This window comes from Eurytemora carolleeae, unplaced genomic scaffold, assembly GCF_000591075.1.
Source record: "Eurytemora carolleeae unplaced genomic scaffold, Eaff_2.0 scaffold177, whole genome shotgun sequence".
Lineage (NCBI taxonomy): Eukaryota > Metazoa > Arthropoda > Copepoda > Calanoida > Temoridae > Eurytemora > Eurytemora carolleeae.
The window spans coordinates 233,278-254,883 of NW_019396082.1; the positions used below are offsets into that span (position 1 = coordinate 233,278).

The 21,606-nt window shown below is 31.4% G+C and overlaps 2 protein-coding genes across 3 annotated transcripts; both read right to left on the minus strand.

Annotated features, from left to right (window-relative positions):
* Positions 1–6: 6 nt before the first annotated feature.
* LOC111717235 (ras-related protein Rab-13) lies at positions 7–6,664 on the minus strand. 2 transcript variants are annotated; one of them, XM_023492752.1, is made up of 6 exons: positions 6,535–6,664; positions 6,133–6,158; positions 5,249–5,308; positions 3,466–3,513; positions 3,130–3,164; positions 7–542 (listed from the first exon to the last, which is right to left on the minus strand). In XM_023492752.1, the coding sequence occupies exons 1-6, from the start codon at positions 6,622–6,624 to the stop codon at positions 433–435; spliced, it is 369 nt and encodes a 122-aa protein (XP_023348520.1). In that variant the 5' UTR covers positions 6,625–6,664; the 3' UTR covers positions 7–432. The 2 variants fall into 2 exon arrangements, with proteins under 2 accessions (XP_023348520.1, XP_023348526.1); XM_023492758.1 differs by lacking the exon at positions 3,466–3,513.
* Positions 6,665–11,769: 5,105 nt separating this feature from the next.
* Positions 11,770–15,001, minus strand: LOC111717251 (sulfur globule protein CV1). Its single transcript, XM_023492765.1, has 4 exons — positions 14,944–15,001; positions 13,400–13,462; positions 12,330–12,527; positions 11,770–12,278 (listed from the first exon to the last, which is right to left on the minus strand). The coding sequence occupies exons 1-4, from the start codon at positions 14,995–14,997 to the stop codon at positions 12,075–12,077; spliced, it is 519 nt and encodes a 172-aa protein (XP_023348533.1). The 5' UTR covers positions 14,998–15,001; the 3' UTR covers positions 11,770–12,074.
* Positions 15,002–21,606: the final 6,605 nt, after the last annotated feature.

Here is a 21,606-nt window from a genome sequence, read left to right on the forward strand (position 1 = left end):
TCAGGTAGCAAGGATATAATAGTTTAGTCTACATGTCAGGTAGCAAGGATATAATAGTTTAGTCTACATATCAGGTAGCAAGGATATAATAGTTTAGTCTACATGTCACTCAGGTAGCAAGGATATAATAGTTTAGTCTACATGTCACTCAGGTAGCAAAGATATAATAGTTTAGTCTACATGTCACTCAGGTAGCAAGGATATAATAGTTTAGTCTACATTTCACTCAGGTAGCAAGGATATTATAATGGATTTCTGAGTGCGCATATAAATATTCGTTTGTCTTTATTATAGAGCTCTTCGCTCATGGGTACTCTAGAGGTAACAAATAGGCTAAAGAAATTTAATTTATTTTTCAAAAATATTTTTTTTTTAGGGAACCTCTTTTAAAAAGTGAATTTAGAATTCCACGGGCAATGCCGGGCACTTGAGCTAATAGTTTGTATTGATTATTCTGTTCCTATGAGTATTATTCAATGATAATCGGCTTGTTGTATCATAAACAAGAAAACAAACGTCTGCCCCTCTGTAGTACATCTCACCTAGAATATATATATATTTAGGGCGCTTCGCGTCCATCCCCTATTTCACCTTAATAGTATGAACCTTTCCTGGTGACATGCCCCAAACAAAATTTACGTTTATTGGATACAAACAGACAGACAAACAAACAGGCAAGCAAAGTATATATATATATGATAGATATGTAGATAACAGACATAGAAAAAGAAATAGAGGGAAAAAACAGCTTTCATGAATGTTTTTTTTTTATATTTTGGACAATTATTTGTAGCACTAAACTTAGGTAGATCTATGCCAGTTTAAAGTTTGCCTTTTTGGTTTGGTTCAATTCAGATCGTAAATTTGTTATCTTCGGCTTTGAACATGTAATGTATTTTCATAAGAATCTCAATTGAGAAAAATGGTTTTAAAAGATTGAAAACCTAGGGTTATACTACAAAACCTAGAAAGGTAAATTATTCGACAGGTTGCATACATAAGGAAAATTGCCACGCAGTCGATGTGGACAAGCATTGCGAAATAGCGATACGGAGATATGGCAATAGAGATATGAAGGATATTTTTAATATAAATATGTTAAAAATAACAAGAATGATCCTTGATCATTGCATTTATCAATACTTTTTATATATGGTATCTGTTATTTGATCATTTCAAAACATACATGTGAAAATAAAGATATAAGATGTTTTACTTTAATAACCCCGGTCAGGACATTTGTCCGAAAATATGCAGTGCACTTTTCACATAGTGTTATGGCGAACCCTCTTTAAACTTGCTACAAACTGCGAGTTGGTCCATTAACCATCAATCGGAAATATTTCATGGATAACGAAAATGTTCAAACATATAAATATTTCAGTATATGAAAGCTCGAGTAACTAAAAGATAGTTTTGTTTCAATCCAAGAGGAATATTTGCTCCAACTAGACGAAATCCAAGAGAAATATTTGCTCCAGCTAGGGGAAATCCAAGAGGAATATTTGCTCCAACTAGGGGAAATCCAAGAAGAATATTGGCTCCAGGTGGGGAAATCCAAGAGGAATATTTGCTCCAACTCGAGGAAATCCAAGAGGAATATTTGCTCCAGCTCGGGGAAATCCAAGAGGAATATTTGCTTCAACTAGAGGAAATCCAAAAGGAATATTTGCTCCAACTAGAGGAAATCCAAGAGGAATATTTGCTCCAACTAGGGGAAATCCAAGAGGAATATTTGCTCCAACTAGGGGAAATCCAAGAGAACTATTTGCTCCAACTAGGGGAAATCCAAGAGGAATGTTTTCTCCAACTAGAGGAAATCCAAGAGGAATGTTTGCTCCAACTAGGGGAAATCCAAAAGAAATATTTGCTCCAACTAGGGGAAATCCAAGAGGAATATTTGCTCCAATAAGGGGAAATCCAAGAGGAATATTTGCTCCAACTAGGGGAAATCCAAGAGGTATATTTGCTCCAACTAGGGGAAATCCAAGAGAAATATTTGCTCCAACTAGGGGAAATCCAAGAGGAATGTTTTCTCCAACTAGAGGAAATCCAAGAGGAATATTTGCTCCAACTAGGGGAAATCCAAAAGAAATATTTGCTCCAACTAGGGGAAATCCAAGAGGAATATTTGCTCCAATTAGGGGAAATCCAAGAGGAATATTTGCTCCAACTAGGGAAAATCCAAGAGCAATATTTGCCTACAACTAGGGGAAATCCAAAAGGAATATTTGCTCCAACTAGGGAAAATCCAAGAGCAATATTTGCTTCAACTAGGGGAAATCCAAGAGCAATATTTGCTCCAACTAGGGGAAATCCAAGAGGAATATTTGCTCCAATTAGGGGAAATCCAAGAGGAATATTTGCTCCAACTAGTGGAAATCCAAGAGGAATACTTGCTCCAACTAGTGGAAATCCAAGAGGAATATTTGCTTCAACTAGGGGAAATCCAAGAGAAATATTTGCTCCAACTCGGGGAAATCCAAGAGGAATATTTGCTCCAACTAGGGGAAATCCAAGAGGAATCTTTGCTCCAACTAGGGGAATTCCAAGAGGAATATTTGCTCCAACTAGGGGAAATCCAAGAGGAATTTTTGCTCCAACTAAGTGAAATCCAAGAGAAATATTTGCTCCAACAAGGAAAAATCCAAGAGAAATATTTGCTCCAACTAGGGGAAATCCAAGAGAAATATTTGCTCCAACTAGGGGAAATCCAAGAGGAATATTTTCTCCAACTAGGGGAAAAAGAGGAATATTTGCTTCAACTAGGGGAAATCCAAGAGGAATATTTGCTCCAACTAGGGGAAATCCAAGAGGAATATTTTCTCCAACTAGGGGAAATCCAAGAGGAATATTTGCTTCAACTAGGGGAAATCCAAGAGGAATATTTGCTCCAACTAGGGGAAATCCAAGAGGAATATTTGCTCCAACTAGGGGAAATCCAAGAGGAATAAGTATAATATCGATGTGGGCTGTTTAAAAAGTTACATCACAGGGTTTACAATTAATGTTAGTTTACTTCTAAAGTTATTAAACAAAAACCCCAGATATCGAAAGGCAAACATCTACCCCCTGATAAAAAAATAGATAAAAAATAGATAAAAGATAAAAATGTGATAAAAAGTTTACTTGCTGAAGCATATTTCTCTAGTCCAGCAGTATCCCTATAAGAAAAATTTATTGTTTTTTTTATTTATTCAATTAAAATGTTTTAGGAACTATTTAATTAACAAAAATTCAATAAAAGTTTTTTCTTTCAATTCAGTTAAAAAATCCCTTTCACAATTTAAAATTTTCTTAGAATTACGAAGTTTGAAATTAATCCATTTCTCAGATTTCTGATTGAAAAGGTAGGGAGGGGGGAGGGATGGGGCGGGGGCTTTAAGTGGGAGAAGCTGGTCCTCAGTAACTAATCTTTTTGCTAATATAATATCAATCTATTTACATTAAATTTAAATATATTACCAAATCTGCACTTTAACTAAGTATCCATCAATTTCTAATATTTTCAACCTAAAATATTTATTTTTTTAAAGCCTAATTAGGTTTGAAATAATATAGTTTGAAACCATTTGCATCTTAATTTAACTGAATGAATGTAATAACAATGCATGCAATGCATATCAATTTTTTTCAATCTCCCCCCCCCTTTCCTCCTGGTCCCACATCTGCTTCCCCCTCAATAACCAATCCCGCTTTAATTCCCGCACCTACTCTTACTCCCGCCCCCATTTCAATCCCCCATTTTTACATTTAATTAGAATTACATCAAAAACTATAAATTTTTTTGTTGAAAATTTGTTGTAAAAAATCAAGTATATTATGAAAAACAGGAACCTTAAATGGCTCATTCAAAGAAAAAAAATTCATTAAAAATGTTTTGAATAAAAATCAGATCTTTGTTTTCTAGATATTAAGATTAAACTATAGTTTGGAATATTATAGAAAAGCTTCAGGGACAGAACTAATCATTATATCTTCGTAACCCAATGTTGTAGACCTATAGATATTTTAAACTAACTCTGAGTTCTGGTAATAAATCAGGGGGGCTGGATCCTAGCTAACTCTCTGTGTGCATTGGCCTGAGTGTACACTTGGGATAGTTTACTGATAAAGAATATTAAGAGATTATAGCCCATTTATACAGTACAAATATCAAATATGCAGTACACTTTCGGAGTACAAGTGTATGGGGAGATTTTGTATATTAAATTTTACTCAGTTTTCTAAGAACAGTTTATTAACGATGAAATATTGCTCTGTAAAAGACTGTAATAGTACGTCTTCCTGTAAAAATGGAATCCTGCACTCGATAAAGGAGTAGTGGATTTTAATAGTTACATGGAAAACAAATTTTCCATTTAAATATTTTCAGAAATTAGCCCTGAGCCCAAAACTTAAGACAGAGTATCGTTATTAAACCAGTTTTGGAACCTGGGTTTCATGAATGGGGTTAGGTAGTTTTGTGGATATCAATATTTTTGTTATGAAATATTATTTTATTTTGTTTCTTCATATTCTCCATATTTTTTGAATCTCTTAAATCAAAATCTACACAAATGTTAAGACCCCAAAAAGGAAACTCGGGAGTTTCGTTCAACGATACTCTTTTAATTTTCGGGCTCCGAATACTGTAATATTCAGATTGACCTTTAGAAGTAAAGTACAATAAGTAAAGGATTAGCGTACATCATCCCTCAATATACTATAACCTCGTTGTAATAAATCCTCAAAACGTTTGACAATAAATCTTCCAAAACGCGGATATTAAAACCTCTAAAACCCAGACATTGAATAATCCAAAACTCAGATTATGAATTCTATATAACACTAGCAGTAAATTCTTAAAAACTCTGACATTATAGAAGGATAGAAGGATATAGGTGGATAGAAGGAGAGGAGGATAGAAGGATAGAAGGGTAGTAGGATAGAAGGATAGGTGGATAGAAGGATAGAAGGATAGAAGGTAGAAGGATAGAAGGATAGGTGGATAGAAGGATAGAAGGATAGAAGAATAGAAGGATAGAAAGATAGAAGGATAGAAGGATAGAAAGATAGGTGGATAGAAGGATAGATGGATAGAAGGATAGAAGGATAGAAGGATAGAAGGATAGAAGGATAGAAGGATAGAAGGATAGAAGGATAGAAGGATAGAAGGATAGAAGGATAGAAGGATTAATCAATGAATCCTGTAAAAAATGTTATTTGATAATACTCAAAATCTTGAATTTAAATGTAAAGATCTTACTTGAAATCTACTCCAATTGTTGGATGGGATAAAGAACTAAATTCATCGTCTACAAACCGACTACATACATTTCAAAGTTTTAAATTTTCAGAAATACTGATGTATTTCTTTATATTTCTTGAGTCTTGTGACTGTTGCTTAGCGTAAAATGCTGATTTAATTTTGATTATACAAGAAATACAGATATTACGCTTTCTAAAATAGTTTTGTTTACATTTAGATATATGCTGACTAAATTATATTTTTAACTCAAATATCTTTAGCAGTTTTTAAATCTCAGATGAACTTGATTTGATTTACATGTATATTTATAAACTTGCAATAATTGATTAAGCATCTTCATAAATATATTTATTATGCCGCAATCTTCTAGACTTTCGTTTAAAAAATTGTAAAAAAGATATTTTTTTCATCGACAAAAGCGATAAATATAAGCTAGGTGCAAGGGACAGTGAGCATAATTATAAGTGACCCTGCATGCAAAGATGACAACCCTGATTAAGAAAGTTACCATTAAAACCTTTGTCTGATCAATTATGAATTAGATATCAACGTATAAAATTTTGAAAAACTGACAATTTTCAGTCGTTTATTCTCTAAAAGTAACTTGCGCATTTCTACACTGCAGAAAAAACAGGAATTATCAGAAGGAAACACCTAGAATAACAATAATATCTTCCGATCCACATTATTGAGGTTTCAAGGGTACTATAATGAATTGGGCAATTGCAATCTTTCCATGAAGGGGCACTTGAAATTATGCTGACAGTCCTTTTAAAAACTTAATTTTTTTTAAATATTTCTTTTTTTGATGAAAATATTTACTAACTTGCGAAGAAAAACTATCTATTAGAGTATTTTTAAAAATTGAAATTAAAATTTTCCTTATCATGCTAGTTTTGCCAACTTCCTGAAACAAAAACATGATATTATCTATTATGAATCTATTCCAAAAATACGAGTTTAGAGTTCTAAATCTTTTACACTCGCAATTTCATACATTTCTGCGAACTATTCAGAGATATTTTTAAAAATTATTTGTTTAGCTGGAAACTTTAAAACTTCCAACAGAATATATTTTTGTATTCTTTTTTATTGGGAAAATTTTTATTTTACCTGAAAAAATTTACCGACATGGTTTAACTCATGTAAAATTTGAAGGCAATATCATGCCCTAAACGGATTTTTAAAAAACAGTTTGAAAGACTACTGGATTAAATACTTTAGAAAAAAACTGATGTTTTCTTTTTGAGAAAACTACCCCGAGCAATTTTTGTAAAGCTCACCGTATCCCCGAGTAGAACAATTTTAAACATAAAATCAAATCTTTTCTTTAATTCAGTTCTGGGTCGGGTGTTAGTGTCAGTGTCAGCCATTTTTTCTAATTTATTTATTGAAGTTGAACCCTGCTCACATTCTCGGGTATACTGTATATAAACTGTAAATTTGAGATTTCTTAGAACTTGATTGTGCACAGGGTGTCACATTTTAATACAATATATTGTGCACAGGGTGTCACATTTTAATACAATAAACTGTGCACAGGGTCTCACATTATAATACAATATATTGTGCACAGGGTATCACATTATAATACAATATATTGTGCACAGGGTGTCACATTTTAATACAATATATTGTGCACAGGGTGTCACATTTTAATACAAGATATGGTGCACAAGGTGTCACATTTTAATACAATATATTGTGCACAGGGTGTCACATTTTAATACAATATATTGTTCACAGGGTGTCCCATTTTATTGCAACATACACTTAACAATGTGTCCCAGTTAATTGTTAAAAGCAGGAAAACATCTTTTTTAATTTTGTCCAAACTTCACAAAAGTACCCAAATGAATATTGACAAATCTAAAAGGAAGGAATCAGCTTACCCTATAATTGAACGGATTAGGTTAGTTCCCAGCATTAAGAAGTTGCCAACTCTAAAATTAGTTATGAAGTCTAATATTCAAAGATTTTTAATCCTCTTCTTTTTTGAAAATATTATTCTATTATTCTATTATTTTATTATATATATTATTTTATTGGTTTTAAGCGGATTATTAATCTAAAATAGAGAAACTGTATTATTTTAAGTATTGTAACAAATGGAATTAAAAAAAATATATAATCTAATTTGATTTTGCTTTCTTCTCAATTTTTTTGACAGATCTACATTGCACTTTATTTGTGCAATATCGAACCCAGACTCGCAGATAGGATGTAATTTCATATCAGAATCGTCTTACACTGCTTATTCATAATTTTCGTAGAAAATCTTCAAGAAGTCGAGTGTATGCAATTTCTTGTGTGTCTTTAGAAGGGCTTATTAGAGTATCTGTAATTTCGTAAATGCAGAATTACAAAACTGTATCTTAATTTTTTTTATCAGAATGACAGCAGTGCTTGCATTCCTTAGTGAAAAATGTTTTAAACCTCCCTTTTTAATCCTTTTAAACATAAACTATAACAATACAGATAGAACACTATATGTCGTCTATTTAAGATTGGGGTGTTTTTCGTTCACAAAAACCCTGATGCAGAAGCCCAAAAGAGTTACGCGCATGCTCTCTTTCTGTCTTGTTATTCAACGCAGCATTTGCGTAACTCCCAGTCCTTTTTTTCACACCTAGACTAACATATAGATTAATTAGTTAATCAACAAATGATTTAAAAATTTACTGAACGAACGATCCTTTACTGAACGAACGATCCTTTACTGAACAAACGATCCTTTACTTAACGAACGATCCTTTACGGAACAAAAGATCCTTTACTGAACGAACGAGCCTTTACTGAACGAACAATCCTTTACTGAACGAACGACCTTTTACTGAATGAACTATCCTTTAATGAACAAACGGTCTTTTACTGAACAAACGATGCTTTAATGAACGAACGATCCTTTAATGAACAAACGATCCTTTTATGAAAGAACGATTTTACTGGACGAACGATCCTTTTATGAACGAACGATTTTACTGAACGAACGACCCTTTTATGAACGAACGATTTTACTGAACGAATGATCCTTTAATGAACGAACGACCCGTTACTGACGATTGCATGAAACTAGCAAATGTGGTGTGGCGCCAAGAATTGTATAGAAGACACATATCAGGAATTTGCTTCTCCTATCAAAATGATGCAAAGTTTTCAAAGCTGTCTGAATTTTTGATTGAGAAATTAATTCCTAATATTGCAAATATAAAACAATTTACCAAAAAAAACAATTTTTTAAAATTCCTTTTCTTTATATTTGTAATTTAACCCGCAAATTTCTATTCGAGAGATAAAGACGAGGATATTTAAGATGGAAAAAAAGATTTAAAAATAATATTGAACTTTTCCTTTTTTGTGTTACATTAAAATGTTTTCCCCAAACATCAAGATTGAACTGTGTATGAGGGATAGATGTATTTTGAGATGTGATGGTAGGTGAGTTAAGGGTAATAGAGGTGGAAAGAGGGGGTAGTGAGGTTAGGTGAGTTAAGGGTAATAGAGGTGGAAAAGGGGGTAGTGAGGGTAGGTGAGTTAAGATGAATTGAGGTGTGAAGAGAGGGTAGTGAGGGTAGGTGAGTTAAGGGGAATAGAGGTTTGAAGACAGGGTAGTGAGGGTAGGTGAGTTAAAAGGAACTGTGGTGTGAGGAGAGGGTAGTGAGGGTAGGTGAGTTAAGATGAATTGAGGTGTGAGGAGAGGGTAGTGAGGGTAGGTGAGTTAAGATGAATTGAGGTGTAAGGAGAGGGTAGTGAGTGTAGGTGAGTTAAGATGAATTGAGGTGTGAAGACAGGGTAGTGAGGTTAGGTGAGTTAAAAGGAACTGTGGTGTGAGGAGAGGGTGTGAGGGTAGGTGAGTTAAGATGAATTGAGGTGTAAGGAGAGGGTAGTGAGGTGAGTAATGATGAATTGATGTGTGAGGAGAGGGTAGTGAGGGTAGGTGTGTTAAGATGAATTGAGGTGTGAGGAGAGGGTAGTGAGGGTAGGTGAGTTAAGTACAAATACATTATATTTGTACATGTATCAGAACTCTAACGAGGTTTTCCATAAAAGCGTGTACATGTTGTTGAGTTATAATCTAGATAGATCGTGTTAACAACGTTTTATCTTTGAATATAAAAATGTTTTGTCATGATTTTAGGATCATTATCAATCCTATATACAAGCTAAACTCTCAAATCTAATAAACGACACTATATTAACAAAATGTCAAGGTTTTATCAATATATTTGGCTGGGATACAATGGTGATTTCAAACTAATTCCAAAATATTTTTTCTGATTTTGGAATGTTTAAAAACAGAATTATTCTCTGGGGTATTCTGGGGCAAACTAGGCTAACCAAACTTTTATAATCCCGCTGATCACAGGGTAAACACAGAACAATGTTAAGTTAAAAATTTAATAAACTCTTTGTTGTATACAGTGAGAACCAGAAAACTGTGGTATGAATTAGGCCTTTGTTCTTTCAAACTGATATATCGCTAAAAATGTTTAGGTCACTTTTTTAGGAACAGTTCAGAGACAATAGCATTTTATCAAAAGAAAAAAAGAAAACGAGGATTCCACTGTTTTCTGGCTCTCTTAGAGATGTACAATGTACAGGATGAGCAGAATTCATAAAAAGTATTGCATTTCTGCAATTTTTATATTTACGAGTTAGTGTTTCGAGAATTTGTTTTTGCAAACTTTGTGACTCCAAATGATACCTCTTAAATCCTTGTTCGAATCAAACAACGATATAGGACTCATATAATTTTCGGATAACTCTTGTAAGGAACGAAATATCCTTAAATTCCAATTTTCAAATCCTTTTATCTTTGCAACAGACATGGTTTTCTTAAAAGCTGTGTCTGCATGAACTATCAATTATTTTCTCTCTATAAAAATTATTATTTTTAATTGTAGGTTTCTACAAAAAATTGCTTGCAGATTTCACTCCAATGAGGATAGTATTGGAATTAATAAATTACTTTCAAAGCAAGAACATTTTCAACATTATTGATCAGAGGAAGACCTAGATAAATTAGACTATAGATACCTCATGTCGTCTTCACCGGAGGGTTTTACAGGGTGTCCCACATCACATTAGATCGTCAATCGGTCTAAATTACGACTTTTGGGACTAATCAGAAAAGTTAAGAAGAATGAATCATTTTAAAAAATTGATTAAGGCTAATGTGATTTGGCGTTAAAACATGGAGATAATCTAATATGATATGGGACGCTCTGGAGATAAAAATTTAAAATGTATTTAGGGATAAAAGGGTATCGTTATAAATCAGACATGCCAATCTTAAATGAAAGGTCGCTTTAGATGTTTTCTCTTCTAAATCTTAAAAATAAATAAAGTTTATCTAACTAAAGTTTAATTTCAATATCATTAATTTTACAAACATGTTGCTTCAAAATTCTGAAAATAAATTAAAAATTTGATTTGAAAATTCGTTTTGTTTTGACTAAATAAATATATCAAATATAATAAATAAGTATAATAAATAATGGCAACATTCATTAACTAATATAATTCGTAGACAATCATTTTTTCTCGATAAATAATCTAAAATAGTTTTTTTTGTAGACTATCTTTTTACATTATATTTTTAGTGGATTACAATTTTTTCAAAAGTCAAATTCGACAATTTTGAATCCCACGTGAACATGTCAATTTATTCAAAATATAAAGGCACCAATTTCCTTAATTTTAGCATCTTATTGACAGTTTATCATATATATATTTAAAGGGAGTGTTTGTGAGAGGGGTATAGGCTGAATCCTAATCGAGCTCAGATATGTTAACGATATGTTAACTACAGGGTGTCCCACGAAACATGACATATTATGTCAAGTTGTTTGTTGCCAAAGAGAATGATAATAAATATTTTATGGCATCCATTATAATAAAATTGATTTCTAAGTAAAATATATTTGAGTAAAGTTTTTTTAAACTAAATAAACTGCAAAAAGTCTTTAATATCTAATTCATCATATGGAAGGCGAAGAGGACATTCAAAACTATTCACCATGACTGTCATGTTTCGTGGGAAATTTTATAATTTATGTATTATAATATTTAAAGGATCAATTATAAATATAATTAAATTATTTACCGATTGAGAAGTAAGATAGAAGTAAAATTAGTAGCGAGCCTAACCCCCATTTTATCTTTCACGAACACTCCCTTTCAACATTTCTGCTTAACATTTAGCAGAGACAACTTGACGTAATAGAGTCGGGATAAAGAAGGAAAATAATGTTGTCAAAATTATGAGAATTGGAAAATGATATAAAAATGCTAAATTAACGAAATTCTGAACCATTTATCAATAAATTAAGGTGTAACAAGTGTGTAAAGTAAGTGCGACTTTGCTAAAAAATAGTTGAATGTTTCTTTCCCAAATTATGCGTTTCCTCCTTAATATCGTAAATATTATTTTCTACAAAAACTAATTATTACATTCTAATTTAAAAAGCGATTTATATATAATATTAAAATAGCTTTTAAATAATTTATCCGGAAATCCAGAAAGTAAATAAATAATTATTTACTACAGGTATCACTAGAAAACTGTAGAATAGGAAGACGACATTAAATCAATACTGAATTACACTTGAAGTTCTATTAAATCAACAAAGAAGTGAATTTGGTCTGATTACACTGCACAATTGTTGTGACTCATGTTCATTGAACTATTTAAAAGCATAATTTCAGTTTAAAATTCGACTTCTTATTCCAGAGTTTTCTGGTTATTAATGTGGAATAAATAATTTGTTTAAAATATTAATTTCATGAATTCTGGAGGGTTCTGTTCTGACATCAGAATATTTTAGTGTCCACCGTAGCCGTGGGCGTACCCAAACCCATACCGGAACCCGTTCCCGACAAACGGTGTGGGAGCACCATATCCTGCCCCATATCCAGCAGGGGCATGGCCGTAGTCGTAGCTATTGTGCCCGTAAACAGGGACGTGGTGGGGGGCGGGGGCGTGGTGGGGGGCGGGGGCAGCGTATGGGGTAGCGTATCCATATCCCTGAATATGTTGTGAAAATTAAATTTGTTTTTTAATTTTTAATTTTTTTACCTTTCCATAACCTCCATGACCATATCCATAAGTTTTCTCATATCCATATCCCTTGCTGTATCCATATCCATGTTTAGCGTTTAGATATGGATCGATATGCCCGTATCCATATGCATGTTTATCCTTCTCTTCGTCATAGGAATCGTCTGTTCCAAACCCATGAACATATACAGTAGATGTGCTGTGAGGGCCCTCAACCTAGGTATCATCATTATCATTGTTAGTATTATAACTGTAAAAGTGTTTTTATAGAATTTCATGTACAATTCACTCATTTACCCTTTAAACCTTTAGATCAACGGTTTTCTACATGAAAATTATTCCTTCTTTAGAGTACCCTTGTGAATCAGACAAACATAACCTTTTAGTGCGTACTGTAGTAATCTACAGAACACTGATCGAAGAAATTGTGGGTTTTAGGGGATCCGCTCTATAGGGGAGGGTAACTTTAAATCTCTATAGGGGAGGGTAACATTAAATCTCTATAGGGGAGGGTAACTTTAAATCTCTATAGGGGAGGGTAACTTTAAATCTCTATAGGGGAGGTTAACTTTAAATCTCTATTGGGGAGGTTAACTTTAAATCTTCAAAGGGGAGGTTAACTTTAAATCTCTATAGGGGAGGGTAACTTTAAATTACAACTTCAGTACCTTTAACTTTTAAGGATAATGCAAATCGCTGCCTTGTTTTTTAAACCTTGTGTTGAATTTTTTTTGTTATCTTAAATGAGATTTTATTAAAAAATTCTTTTCCGAAACAAAAACATATTTATCTTTTTGTATATTATGTTATTAGTTATTAGCTATTTTTGTAATGAATATCTATCAGATACCCCAAGATAATATAATACACTTAATAAAGTACTGGAATTTTGTTGTCGTCATTGTTTTGTCGGGGGGGGGGGGGAAACAGTTTATGTTTTTTAATTTATGCAACTTTCCCTCCTAACCTGGATCTATGTTTCAATTAATTGATAAAAATAATCTGCAAGTACTTCTATTAATATATTAAACGTAACATATACATATTCTATACTTACACAAATTAACTATTTTCAGATATTATGTTACCTTAGTCCCATATCCATATCCATAATTTTGGCTCTCGCTCCCTTCTAGCAGCTCAGAGTTTTCCTAGATATGTAGATAGATAGATAGATAGATAGATATAAATATATATTTAGGGATAGATACATAAATAGCTAGTTAATAGATAGATAATTAGAATGATATAAAAAAATGGAAAGATGGATAATCAGGTAGATATAAGAATAGATAGATAAACAGAAACATAGAAAGATAAATTGAGGATATATAGGGTTACCTACAAAGAATGAGACTACATAGACGACTGAACACTCTTAAAATATGACGACCCGAAGGTTAGATTACGCCTTAGATATATTAATCTTATGGCTTATTTAATGATTTAGCAAAGAAACAAATCATGAATTTAAGGAAACACATAAAAATTTCGTACATTCGTCTCATCCTTTGTGAGTAACCCTGCATACATCACGTAAAACTAACTACAACCAAGTTCATCATGCTGGTCACGTCAAACTAAAGAAAATTACACTTCAAACTTAATTAAATTGCACTTCAAACCATAGTAAATTGCACGTCAAACTAAAGTTAATTGCACGTCAAACTAAAGTAAATTGCACTTCAAACCATAGTAAATTGCACTTCAAACTAAAGTGAATTGCACGTCAAACTAAAGTAAATTGCACTTCAAACTAAAGTAAATTGCACGTCAAACTAAAGTAAATTTCACTTCAAACTAAAGTAAATTGCACTTCAAACTAAAGTAAATTGCACTTCAAACTAAAGTAAATTGCACGTCAAACTAAAGTACACTTCAAACTAAAGTAAATTGCACTTCAAACTAAAGTAAATTGCACTTCAAACTAAGGTAAATTGTACTTCAAACTAAAGTAAATTACACTTCAAACTAAGGTAAATTGTACTTCAAACACTTCAAACTAAAGTAAATTGCACTTCAAACTATAGTAAATTGTACTTCAAACTAAAGTAAATTACACTTCAAACTAATGTAAATTGTACTTCAAACACTTCAAACAAAAGTAAATTGCACTTCAAACTAAAGTAAATTGCACTTCAAACTAAAGAAAATTACACTTCAAACTAAAGTAAATTACACTTCAAACTAAAGTAAATTGCACTTCAGACAAAAGTAAATTGCACTACAAACACTTCAAACTAAAGAAAATTGCACTTCAAACTAAAGTAAATTGCATTTCAAACTAAAGTAATTATTGCACGCAGGATTGAAATTTTAAATTCTTTTAATCATAACTTTTAATATTAATGAGCTATTAAAAAGATCAAAATATTTTGAATTTCTAATTTCTAATTAATCATTTTATTTTTCATAGTATTCATATAAATCATTTAAAATATATTCAGAAATGTATATTAATTAATTGTTGCGCAAATTAAATAAAAATTTAAAGAGAAAATCCCGGGAATTATTTGTTTGCAAAGCGCGTTGAAATCATAGTATATCAAAATATTAGTCGAATGTTCTATTACTTTGCGGTCCAAGCTGAGTACCCAGGTTTGTATTAGACTATTATAAGAGAAAGTATTACCTCAGCTAAGGCTGTTGACACACAAAGAATGAGTACAATTGCAATTCTAACCATGTTTATCTAAAAGTAGATAAAGATTAATATTAGTTTGAATTTGGAAACTGAATTCAGAAAGCCATCAACGTCTAAATCTATTGCCAGAAAACAGTTGAGAATTTGATGAATGTTTTCACGGATTAACGTCGAAATAACTGCATTTTCTACCTTCGTTAACAACCATACAATCTTTAACGATCTTGAACGATCACACCTTCTTTAACGATCTTTATCAACCAAAGTGATTCAAAGGTTGCCAGCTCTTTCGCTAAAATCAATGAGTATTTAGAAAATTAACTCTTAAAAACTTAAAAACTTAAAATAGTGAGAAGTTTAAGTAACATCAAAAGTCAAGGCCTTGCAACACTTCAAAGTCGACCATGTCTTAAAGATAAATGCAACTTTTTTAGAATTCTGAATCTATGTACAAAGGCTCACATGGTATCGTTATTAACTAATTTTGAAATATATAAAAGTTACAAAAACGGCACATTTCAAAATAGTAAATTGTAAATTGAGCTCCGAAATTTTACGCCAAATGGGGTTTAAGTGGAAATCAGTAGAATAAATAAGTACAAAAAATGAAGTTAAATAAAAAAAAGAAAACGATAGCTTGAAATAAAATTAATAAACTTTCAAATATATTTTATAATATTTTATATTTTCCAAATGATGTAAACATTTTCCTCTCTAAATTCTAAACTTCTTTACGATATTAGGTTGCACAGATATCGGGGTTATTTTAATTTGTGGAAAAGGTTCAGCTATTTTCTCTTCCTTGCACTTATCGTTAATGAATATTTGACTACAAGGTGTTTCCTTTTATTGGTTTCTAGTCAAATATTGTAGAAATATTAATACTAGGCTTTCACTAACACATTGTAAACCAAAAACAACAACAAATTTAGCGGATTTTATCAAAAAAAATTTCGTGGATTTTTCAAAAATTTGTCTAAAGCCGAAAGTTGTTTGAGCAAATTTTTGAAAATTGGATAATCGATTTCCCGCAAAGAGTTTTGGCCGTTTTGACGTTTAAATTGGATACAAAAAAAAACAGAAAAACAAACAAACTGACACCAAAGCAAAGTATATAATATATATATGTAGATGAAGTGATAGAAAAAATGAGATAAACGTTAAGATAGATAGAAAGATAGATATATACAGACACAAGGCTTTCAGGGCGCTTCGCACCCCCTCACCTGCAAATAATTTTAGCTTTTAAATGTTAATATGAGAGTTAGCCATTTAAATAATTTTCAAATTTTGGAAATATTTTCAGAAATTTTCGTTTCCAATTTTGATGTTCCATATATATATATATATATATATATATGTATATGTATATATGTACTTTTGAGACTTATAATTGAAGTGTCGAGGTTCTCTTGTCTACCTAATTATTATGTGCGTGCACGCGTGCTTGGTTAATGTGAGCAAACTTTAATTATGCGCGCAAATTTGAGATAAAACTACAATCCCACGCACGTTACGAATTAAAAGGTTAAAAAGACGTGAAGTTCTACACACTTTTATATTTTCCTTGATTCCAATCTTATATCCTTTCAAAATCACAATACTCATTTTAATAAATTGTCCTTGGCTCCCTCGGCCCCCCTTACCCACCCACAAAAAAAATGCGCACACTTATTCTTGAAAAAGTTTTGTGTTACAAGTATATTTCACTACAATCTTGACATAAGAAAAAAGTTTATATATTACCAAATTACTGACACGATTTTTCGACCTCACAGCTACTCTAGCTTCATTCAACATTAAAGATGGTAAAATGTATGAACTAGTTGGGTGCATGTTAAAATTTATAAACTTGTTATTAAAAGTATGAACTAGTTAGATGTATGTTAAAATTTATAAACTTGTTATTAAAAGTATTAAAAGCTCTTTATAAAAAAGAGTTGTTTTGAAAAGGTGGAAGAACTTAAGTAAAAGTTTAGTTTGAAGTTTAGTTTATTATTTATATTTTTTCTTTCAAAAAGTTTATTTTGCATCATAATCCTTAAACTTGAAGTTGACGTCCCCCCCCCCTCTGAATAATAAATCGGCCTACTCGCTTGATCACCAATTTACAGCAAACTAGTCATATAGTATAGGGGGGTCATATATAGGCAACATTACTGCTCCGACTTTCTGACATTTTATCTCATTGATTTTTAATCTTAAACACACATAAGAGAAAGGCATTTATTTTTTTCTTCTCAATATTTCTGTATATTTTAATCTTAAAGCAACCCTCCATTTAAAGATGACAATACCCGATTAACAACAGTACCCTTGAAAACTTTGTCAAGTCAAGTTTAAACTAAACATGATTTGTTTCTTCAAACTGTATATTTTCATTTGCGGTTTCAAAGTTAAAGGGACTTGCGACTTTCTTGTTTATAAGAAGCAATGGAAAAACTCATAGAATTAAACACTTTTTGAGTCCAAAAAACGGCAGTATCTTCAGTTGTAAATCCTGCATTGCCATCTTTGTGTAGAGGGTCTCTTACGTTTACGGGACCGTTCACTTATTTACGTTTACGGGACCGATTACTTTTTTACGTTTACGGGACCGTTTACTTTTTTACGTTTACGGGACCGTTCACTTATTTACGTTTACGGGACCGTTCATTTATTTACGTTTACGGGACCTTTCACTTATTTCAAACATTTGACAGTTTGATACGTTTTCTCTATCTTCCTCAGAAATGAATAGCTATTATAGGCTAATTAGTTTACCATGAAATTACCCAAATAAGTGAACGGTCCCTTTGAGTGTGATTTACATTTATTTAGGTTTGATTCCCGAAGGAACTCAACCTTACCCGGTGCCCCTAACTTTTTAATCCCAATATCTTTGCAACCTAAACACTTTGAATATTTGATCTAACAGAATTCATCGTTTAAAAGTAGATTATCTCCTTTGTAATTTTTGTGCAGCTCGGCAGTCAGTAGTAGTTCCCAGTCTAGGAAGAGAGGTTTATCTTTTACTTAAGATCGATACAAAACTTTTATCCCTGGGATCGATTGTCTATCTAGTTTTATCCGGCTTTAGAATATCCTTTCAAACGTTAATTAGTTTGCCTTCAATTGAAATTATATTATAGAATATTCAGAAATATTAAAAAACCCATTTTTATAATGCATAGTAACTATTCAATATCAATATCTTTAACATTAATCAACCCCCAAATAAGAAACACTATCCTTTCATCCCTCTATTTTTATTATTAGAACAAAATATAAATTTTTTAATATTGTGTTTAAAGTTTATAAGACAAAAAATGCTCTCAAAATCTTTATTAAGATTCATCCTGTGATGGTTTAAACTTTAACCGGCAATAGGTAGTTTAGCGGCGTAGCTCATATTCAATAAATTCGGTCCTTCTATACTAAAACGTTTTTGTGAAGACGGATAAAAATTAAGATGTTTCAAGGTTTGATCTTGAAAACTAACTAAACCAAAATAAAGATATATTTTGAATATATACAAGATATCCCCGGGGGGTTCATATATGTCGCACGCATCCAGACTATACGCGCTTACTTGCAGCGCGATCATCAAATCTCTCAATCTTAAAGCGCCCAATTTATATGTTAAGACAGTTGGCAACAGAACCATTTATTAGGGGGGAGGGGGGGAAGGGGGTCTATATAAAATTCAAGTTTCTTTTAAACTAATACCTGCTTAGAAATTACGAGTTACGAAATTACAAAGAGGACCGAAAAAAGTTAAAATTAAAAAGTATTTTTCTGTTGTATACAAGATGTATATTACTATTCTTATTTAAAATTATAAGCACAGTTGAAATGTATATGTGCTGAATTTATAACAAGAGGTTTGTAAAAAGTTTGATTGCTGTCTTCAACTTTTTCATAATACAATAAAAATACGTTTATTACAGATCTGCAGCAATTATGCAATGCATTATATAGACTTTTTAACAGTGGACAGAAACTGCACAGAAACTTTTTAAAAAGTAGACAGAAACTCTAAACGATGGACCGGAACTGTAAACGATTGAACGAAACTTTTAACGATGAACAGAAACTTTAAACGATGGACAGAAACTTTAAACAATGGACAGAAACTTCAAAGGAAGGACAGAAACTTTAAACGATGGAGAGAAACTGTAAACGATGGACAGAAACTTTAAAGTATGGACAGAAACTTTAAAGAATGGACAAAAACTTTAAACGATGGACAGAAACTGTAAACGATGGACAGAAACTTTAAAGTATGGACAGAAACTTTAAAGAATGGACAAAAACTTTAAACGATGGACAGAAACTTTAAACAATGGACAGAAACTTTAAATAATGGACAGAAACTTTAAACGATGGACAGAAACTTTAATCGATGGACAGAAACTTTAAACGATAGACAGAAACTTTAAAGGATGGACAGAAACTTTAAACGATGGACAGAAACTTTAAACGATGGACAGGAACTTTAAACGATAGACTGAAACTTTAAAGGATGGACAGAAACTTTAAACGATGGACAAAAACTTTAAACGATGGACTGAAACTTTAAACGATGGAAAGACGCTTGAAGCAATGGACTGAAACTTTAAAAGATAGACAGAAATTTTAAAGGATTGACTGAAACTTTAAACGATGGACAAAATCTTTAAAAGAAGACAGTAGCTATAATAAATCCAACCATTAAAGAAATCCATGTAAAAAATATAATAATAAAATCAAACCACAGCGTTTTGAAAACCTCAATTCCAGTAAGGCCCTACGACTGTTTATACATACATATGTCATCTAACTGTCTAACTGGATAAAACACTGTCATTGTAGGTTAACATCCATCTTTACAATTGTATATCCAAGGATGCGCCCTTAGTATTTTAACAAGCTTTAAACTTTTGAACAGCATTTACAAATAAAAAAAAATCTTTTTACTGACATTAAAGGGATTGATACCTAATTAGAAATAACCCCGAATTTATTTTTAGTTGGGTAGAATGTGCCATCATTTAAAAAAAGTTATAATGACTTAGTTCAAAAGTTTTATCATAAAAGACAATCCGTGGAATATATTTATAAAATCAACGAATTAAACAGATTATTTCCAGCAAAATTTGTTTTTCTAACGTTGCAACTTGGTAAAATATTTTATGTTTCAAATAAAGTTATCAAAGTTTAACATACCAAAGGTTTACACCATCTGGTTGCAAAGATATAAGTATTGGAAAACTATAGCTTGTGATAAGTAATCTGGAGCACTTTTGGCCCTCAAGAACACATTTTTGAGAGAAGCTGAAATATGTTCCAAATTCCAAAGATTAAGTGCATTTCCAAATATACTAAACCATTCAGGTCTAAGGCTCTAAATGTTCATGGTAAGACCTTTAAAAAGTTTCCAGTAAGTTCTATTAATACTAGGCTGTCAAGTTACATGAATAATATTCCATTAAAAATTTATATTTTTTTTCACAAAATATCAACAATACGTAACATATATCATACACATGTAAATATTTTGTCACAAAAATTACATTAATTTATCTTTCAAATGTGTAAAAATCTATTGATATTTGACATTAAGTGTTTCATTTAATTTTTAGCATTTTTTTAATGAATTACTCAATATTTTCAGTATTATTAACTTTCCAAAATTACAGAGATGCAGAGATAGACGTTTAATATATTTATAAATCCTTAATAACAATGTAAAAGCCAAAATTTTAAATTTTAATTTTTTAAAACTTTAAGTTTTCAAGATATGTTGCTTGTTACTTTGTTATTTGACAATTTTAAATAACACACAGTTTTAACAACGAAAATATCCTTGTATCTTTGTATAAACAAAAAAAAAGATATCCATGTGTTTCAACTTTAAAAACTGATTATTTTCAATTGTAAGTGTATTAAAATGACTTAAGGATTTCTGGTACAGAAACAATATGGAGGAAAATGTTAAACAACTGTTCATTCTATAAAACGACGATATCTTCACCATTATTGATCATATAAAAGCTTAAATGATATTAGTGTGAATTGGATGTGCCCTTTTAAAATAGATGTTCACTTCAAATTTAAGATTGAAAGTCCTTTAAAATTGTTTTTAAAAATTTAAAAGTCAAATAGATACTACGCAACTTTTAAAATGAAGGATCTAAAGTTGAATTAAATTTTCGAAAAAAATTGCAAAATATATAAATTCGCAGATAAGCTTATTTTTTCACAATTCATATTCTTAGGGTGTTTATGTACAGCGTACATAGGGTGTTCACGTACAGCGTACATAGGTGTTCACGTACAGCGTACATAGGATGTTCACGTACAGCGTACATTGGGTGTTTATGTACACAGCGTACAAGATTGCAACGAAAAGGGAAAATAGCACAATCTTTGAAACAAGATTTGATTTTTCTTCAAATCAAAAGTTTGAATTATATTTTTATTCATACCGTTGCTTAAACTTGTGATGACGTTAAAAAAATGTTTGAAAATTTCAATTTTTAAATATTTAAACATTTTTAACAATTAGCGTTCTTTACTCGTAAGTACAAGCTATACTGTTTTAAAAGATTAATTGTATACAATGTACATAGTAAAACGTAAAGATGGATATATTAAAGATCTGCCTTGGTCTCTGATTTGTTTATAAAC

What these genes read in the sequence shown, in the direction of transcription:
- LOC111717251 (XM_023492765.1), bottom strand. Translation starts at nt 14,997, where the DNA reads ATGGTTAGAATTGCAATTGTACTCATTCTTTGTGTGTCAACAGCCTTA. An exon ending in TGTCAACAGCCTTAGCTGAG is followed by an intron (nt 13,463 to 14,943) that starts GTAATACTTTCT and finishes CTACATATCTAG; the next exon opens with GAAAACTCTGAGCTGCTAGA. An exon ending in GATATGGATATGGGACTAAG is followed by an intron (nt 12,528 to 13,399) that starts GTAACATAATAT and finishes GATGATACCTAG; the next exon opens with GTTGAGGGCCCTCACAGCAC.
- LOC111717235 (XM_023492752.1), bottom strand. Translation starts at nt 6,624, where the DNA reads ATGGCTGACACTGACACTAACACCCGACCCAGAACTGAATTAAAGAAA. An exon ending in TTGTTCTACTCGGGGATACG is followed by an intron (nt 6,159 to 6,534) that starts GTGAGCTTTACA and finishes TTTTTGTTTCAG; the next exon opens with GAAGTTGGCAAAACTAGCAT. An exon ending in ACAATTGGAGTAGATTTCAA is followed by an intron (nt 3,514 to 5,248) that starts GTAAGATCTTTA and finishes TAAATATTTTAG; the next exon opens with GTTGAAAATATTAGAAATTG.